Raw genomic sequence first — 10,307 nt, forward strand, 5'->3', positions numbered from 1 at the left:
GCAACAGCCAATCAAATTTGACCACAAAGCCGCCAAACAGCAAGTAAGCCTGTTTCTCAGCAGCCCTTTGACATATCATAACCAAACTTGGTAGTTTATGTTTTAATTTTGTTTAATTAGTTTATCAGCTTGACTCCCTCAACACTGCTCGCAGTTTTAATTATTATTATTATTATTATTTACCTGCCATTGGAGTCTATGGCAGCCCATAGAACCAAATGGTAAAAAGTTGTGAAATTTGGCACACTGATTCAGGACAGTCCCATAAGCCCTCACAGCAAATTTGAGGTTGCTAGCCCATGAGCTCTAGCGCCACCAACAGGTCAAAGTTGGACATGCATTCAAGTTCATAACTTTTGACCCATTCATCCAATATTCACAAACAAGGCATCATTGGAATCCTTGGGCCAAGCCGAGTTCAACGCACCCTATGACGTCATTTTGCGTCAGGATAGATTTTCCGCCATCTTGGTTTATGTCAAAAACCTTCAAAATGTTTCACACATCACAAATTTTGTCCAATCATCTCGAAACTTGGCACAGATCATGTTCAGACCATGCTTCACAAAAGTTATCCAACAGATTTTTGAATTTCAAAACCGTTTGGCCGTGACAGCCAATCAAATTCGACCGCAAAGCAGCCAAACAGGAAGTAAGCCAATTTCTCAGCAGCCCTTTGACATATCATAACCAAACTTGGTTTATAGACCCATGACATCATCACGGAGACGCTCATTAGGTTTGGTGACCTTTGACCTCTAGGGGGCGCTATAATTAATGAATATGTGTTTTAACTCCTCTCTCTTCACATGAGTATATTTCAAACAAATTTCCAATGTCTGGTGATACTATCTGACCTCCCCATAGAGCTGGTAAATGAATTGTCACGAAAATATCCACGACAGCCAATCAAATTCGACCACGAAGCCGCCAAACAGGAAATAAGCCAATTTCTCAGCAGTCCTTTGACATATCATAACCAATCTTGGTACATAGATCCATGACATCATCATGGGTACACTCAATGAATTTGGTGACATTTGACCTCTAGGGGGCGCTGTTAATAATGAATATGTGTTTTAACTCTTCTCTCTTCACATGAGTATATTTCAAACAAATGTTCAATGTCTGGTGATACTGTCAGACCTTCCCATATAGCTCATGAAGTATTTTTCATGGAAACATCAGAATTTGGCCACCGTGTTGAAAGTTGTCAAAATCAATAGTACATATCCACGGGCCACAAATTCTGTCGAATCTTCATGAAACTTACCATACATGATCTTCAGACCAAGCTGAACACTTGTGTCAAACAGCTTTTTCAAATTCACAACCGTTTGGCCGCGACAGCCAATCAAGTTTGACCACGAAGCCGCCAAACAGGAAGTAAGCCTGTTTCTCAGCAGCCCTTTGACATATCATAACCAAACTTGGTAGGTTATGTTTTAATTTTGTTTAATTCGTTTATCAGCTTGACTCCCTCAACACTGCTCGCAGTTTTAATTATTATTATTATTTTCCTGACATTGGAGTCTATGGCAGCCCATAGAACCCCATGGTAAAAAGTTGTGAAATTTGGCACACTGATTCAGGACAGTCCCATAAGCCCTCACAGCAAATTTGAGGTTGCTAGCCCATAAGCTCTAGCGCCACCAACAGGTCAAACATTATTTTCATTCAATGGGAGTCTATGGCAGCCCATAGAACCCAATGGCAAAAGGTTGTGAAATTTGGTACACTGATTCAGGACAGTCCCATAAGCCCTCACAGCAAATTTGAGGTCGCTAGCCCATGAGCTCTAGCGCCACCAACAGGTCAAAGTTGGACATGCATTCATGTTTATAACTTTTGACCCATTCATCCAATATTCACAACCAAGGTATCATTGGAATCCTTGGGCCAAGCCGAGTTCAACGCACCCTATGACGTCATATTGCGTCATGATCAATTGTCCGCCATCTTGGTTTATGTCAAAAACCTTCAAAATGTTTCACACATCACATATTTTGTCCAATCATCTCGAAACTTGGCACATATGTTGATCAGACTATGCCTCACAAAAGTTATCGAACAGATTGTTCAAATTCAAAACCGTTTGGCCGCAACAGCCAATCAAATTTGACCACGAAGCCGCCAAACAGGAAGTAAGCCTGTTTCTCAGCAGCCCTTTGACATATCATAACCAAACTTGGTACATAGACCCATGACATCATCATGGGGACGGTCATTAGGTTTGGTGACCTTTGACCTCTAGGGGGCGCTATAGTTAATGACAATGTGTTTTAACTCCTCTCTCTTCACATGAGTATATTTCAAACACATTTTCAATGTCTGGTGATACTACGAGACCTCCCCATATAGCTAGTAAATGATATCTCACGGAAATAACCGCGACAGCCAATCATATTCGACTGCAAAACCGCCAAACAGGAAATAAGCCAATTTCTCAGCAACCCTTTGACATATCATAACCAAACTTGGTACATAGACCCATGACATCATCATGGAGACACTCAATGAATTTGGTGACCTTTGACCTCAGGGGCACGTCAAACAGGAAGTGAGCTCATATCTCTGCAAGGCTTTCATGTATCCAAACCAAACTTGGCTCATAGACTTATGACCCTATCCTGATGATGCCCAATGAATTTGGTGACCTTTGACCTCTAGGGGGGCGAATGTGATCGTATCTCAGTCAATCCTTTATTTTTTGACGTGCAACTTGTTGAAAGTGCTGAAGGCCGTGTGTTTGGCCTGTTAGATCTATCTTTTATGTTTTAATTTTGTTTAATTAGTTTATCAGCTTGACTCCCTCAACACTGCTCGCAGTTTTAATTATTATTATTATTATCCTGCCATTGGAGTCTATGGCAGCCCATAGAACCCCATGGTAAAAAGTTGTGAAATTTGGCACACTGATTCAGGACAGTCCCATAAGCCCTCACAGCAAATTTGAGGTTGCTAGCCCATAAGCTCTAGCGCCACCAACAGGTCAAACATTATTTTCATTCAATGGGAGTCTATGGCAGCCCATAGAACCCAATGGCAAAAGGTTGTGAAATTTGGCACACTGATTCAGGACAGTCCCATAAGCCCTCACAGCAAATTTGAGGTCGCTAGCCCATGAGCTCTAGCGCCACCAACAGGTCAAAGTTGGACATGCATTCATGTTTATAACTTTTGACCCATTCATCCAATATTCACAACCAAGGTATCATTGGAATCCTTGGGCCAAGCCGAGTTCAACGCACCCTATGACGTCATATTGCGTCATGATAAATTGTCCGCCATCTTGGTTTATGTCAAAAACCTTCAAAATGTTTCACACATCACAGATTTTGTCCAATCATCTCGAAACTTGGCACAGATCATGTTCAGACCATGCTTCACAAAAGTTATCCAACAGATTTTTGAATTTCAAAACCGTTTGGCCGTGACAGCCAATAAAATTTGACCACGAAGCCGCAAACAGCAAATAAGCCTGTTTCTCAGCAGCCCTTTGAAATATCATAACCAAACTTGGTACATAGACCCATGACATCATCATGGAGACACTCAATGAATTTGGTGACCTTTGACCTATAGGGGTGCAAGTGTGATCATATCTCAATCAATCTTTTATTTTTTGACGTGCAACTTGTCGAAAGTGCTGAAGGCTGTGTGTCTGACATAGATCTATCTTGTTCATGTGGCTACTCTGGTCTATTCTGCTAATTTGTTTATAGAGTCCCATTCAGCTTGACCCCCACATTACTGCATGCAGTTATATTTATTATTATTATTCTGCACTGTGATTGAGGGCGGGCACTACCATTACATGTTAGTAGGGGTGTTCCCATGGGGAATGTTACACTTTGGTGGGTTAGGGTTAAATATGCAGTATTACAGTGAGGGCTCTGAACCTGATTCTTACATCCCACTTTTTTCTTCAAAAGAAGCACTCTTACTATTGTTGTAACATAAAAAAAATCAATAAAAACTTTTTTTTGTCATTTGTGTTCCTTACATTTTTGCTAGTGCTCCTAACTTTCTGAAGTTCAGAACACCAGTGCTACCAAGTGAAAAAGTAAATCTCAAGACCTGAATGATATTGGATGACAATGAGGTCATCAACCTCCAGCAAGCACACGCTTGGTGCAGTCTTTTCTATTCAGTGTTAGAATATCAAGGTGTTTTGAAGAACATTGTACCACAGCCATTGGCCCCCAAGAGAATGTGGGCGGGCTTTGAGGAAAGAAATCCAAAGATTCAGGCTGAGAAAACAATGCCAATCAGTGCTGCAAAGTGCTTGACGAAACTAAACGAGAGAGAGAAGAGAGAAAAGAGAAGAGAGAGAGAGAGAATTGTGTCATAATTCAAATATTAAACAAACAAGCACATTTTCAGTATACACATAAAGCATTCTTATCGTACCCTTATCTTATGTTATATTACCATACGTGTCACCAGCGCAACACAAACACCAGCTTTAAGAAGTTATTTGCATGTTTGCTGTGCTGCTGGCTCCATGTAGATATAAAAGTAGACAGGGCCTAGTCAGTAGTTACTATCTGTCTGTCTGTCTGCGTTTCTCAGACTATTTTTCATGCAGGACTAAATGAAATGAGAGAGAGAGAGAAGAGAGCGAGAGAGAAAGAAAGAAAGAGAGAGGCTTCAGAAGATGCACCCTCTAGTTATCTAGCGTGCTCATGCTCACGAAAATCTATTGAATCGTGTCCCAGAGCATGATTGTCTGACTTTTTTCGTTCTACACAGAACAAAATGTAAACCAATAATTTTAACATAGTTTTTGTTTATAGATTTTTCATGCTTTTCATTATGGGTCCGAGCAGCGAAGCTGCTTGGTCCCCTATTGTTTCTGTACCGTTCATTTTCCCCCCAAAATTCTGTAAAAGTCATACGCCCACCGTCGTAAGTCGAAAACTCTTGAAATTTTCAGGTATGGTTACCAATAACCCCCACTATCCATAAACCCATATTTGTCATACTGCACCCAAAGGTGGCGCTATTGTAAAAAATCATCATTTAGGCTTATTTCTCCTCACCAGATTGACCTGGACTCAAAATTCTTTCATCATATTAATCTCTAGAATCAGATGCATCATAATTTCATAGAAAAGCCAAACATGATAAATAGATTCACAGGCTACAAAAATAATCAAAGTTCACCAAAATCACCGCATAAAATCTTTAGAACAAGCCTCACAAAAATCATCTGACAGATTTTTTTTTATTTAGTTCCATTTGAGAAATATTGGCCAATAAATTTGGAGCACCATTTTTCTAATGACCATATTGTTATTGTAAAAAAAACATGACTATCATTAGGTGGATACCAATACCCCCCGCTACCCATAAAGCCAAATTGTGGTACTGCACCCAAAGGTGGCGCTATTTAAATGATGAACTAGATGAACTAGCCTTATTTCTCCTTACCAGATTGACCTGGACTCATCAAATTAATCTCTAAAATCAGATGCATCTTTTTCACCCTGGTCTTCTGCTCTAAAAATGTTTACTTTTCCCACAATTTCATAGAAAAGCCAAACGTCCACAGTCTCAGCCCATTTTTCCTACATGACCATTTTGTTATTGTATAACTACCATACGACTATCATTAGGCGGACACCATTAACAGTGCACATTTTCATATCTGTACTCTTTTAAGAAAGCCCTTAATTCTCTTGTGAAATGTGTGCTTGGAGTTTTCTTGATGTTGTGTGCTTATCAATATACATTTTCACCATGTGATTGAGGCTTTAAGCAGTTCAGCAATGTAAGTGGCTCAACGGGATACTTTTCAATGTTGCGCTTCTAAACACGCATGGTACGACTGCGTGCGACATCACTTACTTGATGTTGTTTTGATTGAAGAGGGTCCTTGTGTGAATGAATGAACGTCTGTGTGTGTGTGTGTTTGTTGCGAGCGTATGGGATTTCAAACCAACAAACCAACAAACCAACTCAAAGCCGATGCATGCATCCAAAACTATTCGTTCAAAACCAAATAAACAAATCAAAAACAGCGTTGCTTATTCGCTTCAAATACTTTCTTTTCTTTTCAAAACTTGGGAATTAATACGGTGTGGTAGCAGTTGAAAACAATGTTTGCGTCTCCTGTGGCTGCCTTGCGCACCTGCGTTATATTACTTAATATTACATTGGAAGTTATGTTTTAAACCCCGCCATGCACGCAAGTGTAATCACGAGCAGCATTGCTGCGTGACTGCCTGCTTTCAGCTCGCATTTTTTTAAAATTTATTTTGAAATTATTATTTTTTTAACAATTTTTAAATAAATTGTTATGTTGTTTTTAATCCAGGAAAGGCCGCCGAGACAGGATTGCTTTTAACTCACTTTATTTGGTAAAGGTTTTGGTCTATTGTCTATCGTCTATGAAACAAAAGGAGAGGAATGGTATATAACACGCGCGGAGCGTCTCTAAGCTTTACATCTATGATACTCTGCCCAAGAGATTCTGCCTTCTGATAGCGGAGTCCGAGTTAAATAGGCAGGTCAGGGTGGGCGTGTTCTGTGGCTTTAAAAGCCCGCCCCCTGACCATGCGCAAATGTTGCAGCCCTACCGTATGTGCTCGGTGCTGCTCCCTGTGGTTATGTGAGAATATTATCTCTTAAAATGTGCTCGGTGCTGCTCCCTGTGGCTATGGGAGGATATTATGGCTGAAATATGTCACAAAATCATTTCGATTAGTCTTGTCAAATTATTCTCCAGCGTCAGTCTGCAGTTTCTCTGGGAAATTTCCTTCTTTGAGAATATCTTCAAAAGCTTTACTGACGTCGCTAGCACTCTTGGATGGTAACGAGCGAACCCAGGCGTATTTTGAAAACACATTGATACACGTCAACAGAAGACGCACACCATCATTTTCGGACGAGTACTCGGCCATATCCACTAAATCAGCCTGGAACTGCCGATCTATCCCACTAACCCATTCTCAAAGGAGGTATCTGCCCCTCACTAGACTCGGATACTTCTTGACCACTCTGTCAATCTCCTCAAAAATTGAGCGTATCACGGGCCAATCACACCACTGGATAAAAAAGACAGTTTCAAACCACCGGCCTGATTTTACAGCACTGTCAAAGCGAGGGTGTCTGTGGATACAGAACGGGTCACGGGCCCCCAGTAACACCCTTGGTTCAACACAGCGCTTGAAAAAAATGAAAATCATATAATGATTCATATAATAGTTTGGCTCCATGCAATGTAACTCGGCTCCATTGGGTGACATAGGCGCCTTCACGCCAACGGACAACGTCTAGCTCAGGGCAAACATTCTCACGGAACCGTATCCAATCATCAGCAATCATACGCAGTTCACCATCAGTCTTTTACGTTTAATAGGACATAACCATCCACATATGAAATGACATATGAAAGCGGTTCTCTCCTTTATGCCTAAATTACACTTCGGTACTCTGGTCTTTTTGACCTAAAACAGGCCTCATTCTTTTGATTGGAGCATTAATCAGAGACACATCTCCATTACTAGAAGCATGCCTTGATTGTGGTGTATGATAGCCGGACATAACCACAGGAGGCTGATTTTCAAGATCCATGATATCCATTGATTCGCCATGTTGAGAAAAAAACGTGTAATACCAACGACTGCTGAATGGTTTTCTGAATCACAGGATAGTGCACAACTCCAGCCTTTTAAACTTTGTTTTTATTTTTTATTATTTTTTTCTAAACACAATGTCACCCCCTTTTTACGATCACAGGTGTTCCGCGTCGCACAGCTGAAACACACCCACTCATTCCAGACGACACACACACACACACACACTACTTCCACCCAGCTGCAGTCCCTTGATAAGGTAGATGGCCCTGGCTATGCTCCAGACAACCGGGTTGGTTCATCCTCGTTGGGAGATCCAACGACAGAAAAGTTGTTCCTGTTCTGTGAAACAGAAAGTTAAGCAAGGTTGTATTTAAAACGACAGCAGATCAGGACTGAGAGCTCAGACGACGGCAGAAAGAATTCCACACCAATACTGAACTGTAGCCTAATAGGTAAGCAGCTCACACCTCAAAACCAATGATGTATTTATATTATTTGAATGTTTTAATTAAGTATGAATTAGGGTCACAATGTGTGTTTTGCTATGCTACATTTTTTTTAATGATCAAACTTAGTAAGTTATAACCACAACAGGCATTATTACTAATAGCAGGACGGGGGTTTGTGTATCAGTTGACAGTGATAGCTCTATTTGACTGTTGTTGTGGATTTGTAGCACATTAATTTGGAACTGTTAAAAGAATGTTAAAGGAACATTTGACCAAGCAGGATCAAGTATTTAACAATGCACGGTAAAATAAGAATGAATATACAATTGATATCATTATGATTTTTAAAAAGGCAATAGTCCATATTTCACCAACTTTTCTTTAAATGAGTAAATGTATTTTGTGTTTTTTTCAAGGTCCACCATGTCGGAAAGTCATCTAATGATCTTTTTAGTCCTCTTTCTATCAATCGTTCCTACTGAATCAACTATCAGAAGCCTCAACTCAATCAACGACCTGAAGAAAATCCCATTCGGCCAATCGGTGCCCCAGCACAGCCTTGTGCTGCTCCACTGGTTTGCCAACACCATTGAAATTAACAACAACGACTTAATAGAGCTGACCTTTGACCCAAACAATGGAGACTATGGCACTCATCACTATGGAAACTTTCAGGAATTGCTGGATCGACTGCCACACGGCCACCGGTACTTCACCCTCGGCAACATCAACCCCATGATCAACAATAACGGAATCTCTTTGCCCTCTTATTTCACCAATGACCTAAACCGTCTGTTGCGGGGTGAGGAACTGAACAGGGCTCGCATCATATTCTCACTCTTGGACCAGGACACCATCGGCCAGGTGTTCATCACTCAGCACTACGAGGCCAATCAGGGTCAGGGGACTGTGTATGACCCAGTGCACACCTACCAGATCACCATCAACCTCTTGAGGGAGCTCAGAGTCTTCTCCTTGGACCAAAGTCAACAGTCCGAGCTGTCAGAGATCAGAGGCGACTTCGAGAGCGGCATTGACGACTACGAACTTTCCTTTTTAAGAAACACGTGGGGCCAGCTGACGTGTGTCGGACTGCTGTTGTTCATCGTGATCAACGAGAGGAATTTAACTTGCAGACCCAACAGAGCTCGAGAACCGAAGCGTCCTTCAAAATATAACGTTCAAGCAAGTGCAACTCCGCAACCAATCATGTATGATCCACAAAACAACAACTACAGGCAGCCTCCTCGGCACCGGGAGGATGCACAATGCCCTCCAGTGTGCCTGTTACTGGGACTAATAGCAGTAATCTTTTTTATAGCAGCACTTCTGAAATAAATTTGTGTAGCACCTTTCGAAAGCAGATTACAAAGTGCTTGACAGAATAGAACAAAACCAGAATAAAGTACAGAATAAATTATAAATAATCCAGGGAGGAGTGATGAGAGGACTGGTGTTAGATCTACAACAACCACTGGGACACCAGTGGGATCACTGGAGAACTGAACCTTTGAAACACTGGTTCCACTAAACCAGGAGTTCTCAAAGTTTTGACAGCTGAGGGCCAATTTAGGAACCCAAAATTTGGGCCGGCAAAGGAAAAAAAATTATAAAACAGAAAAAAATCCCATTTGTAATAATTTTAATGACCAGGTTGCATCTCTACAGTTACATGTATTGGTTTGCATCCAGTATAAACACATTTTAAATAACAAATTAGGCAAAACCTGGCACAACTTTAGAAAACCTTGAGAAACATTAACTAACACACAATCCCTGGGGTTCTCTGCCCTATACATCGAATTTGGGATATAACAGTCATGTGTGCATTTCAGAATAAAAACTTATTTAGAATCTTTTTATTAAAATCAATTAATTTTCTTTTTTTTTCAAAACTTACATCTGTATGTCATTGCGGGCCGCCATTGGCCCGCGGGCCGCACTTTGAGAACCAATGCACTAAACAAACACTGCCATCGGTTCACATACGTTTTTGTCTTTGCTTTACCAGGGTGGCAGACAATATATGAACAATATCTAAACAATTCAAATGTAGGGAAACCAAAAACTCCCAGGGAAATGTGTGTGTGTGTGTGTGTGTGTTTTATGCTTTGAAATAGGTGTTTTTTTTTTTCTCTGTACATTTGCTAGAAAGTACACTCAGTATGTGCCTGGATAAATGTATCTTAATCTATATTTCTTCGTTGGTAGGTTTAATGTTCTCTGCATTTAATGAGACAATTAAATGAGAATGTTTGAATTAAATACAAAA

The 10,307-nt window shown here is 40.7% G+C and overlaps 1 protein-coding gene across 1 annotated transcript; it reads left to right on the forward strand.

The window, feature by feature from the left end:
- The first annotated feature begins 7,980 nt into the window (after positions 1–7,980).
- LOC311363230 (uncharacterized protein) lies at positions 7,981–9,909 on the forward strand. Its single transcript, XM_084483205.1, has 2 exons — positions 7,981–8,038; positions 8,452–9,909. Exon 2 carries the CDS (start codon positions 8,459–8,461, stop codon positions 9,371–9,373), a length of 915 nt encoding a protein of 304 aa, XP_084339331.1. The 5' UTR covers positions 7,981–8,038; positions 8,452–8,458; the 3' UTR covers positions 9,374–9,909.
- Positions 9,910–10,307: the final 398 nt, after the last annotated feature.

Source organism: Micromesistius poutassou (assembly GCF_964030765.1).
Source record: "Micromesistius poutassou genome assembly, chromosome: 18".
Classification (NCBI taxonomy): domain Eukaryota; kingdom Metazoa; phylum Chordata; class Actinopteri; order Gadiformes; family Gadidae; genus Micromesistius; species Micromesistius poutassou.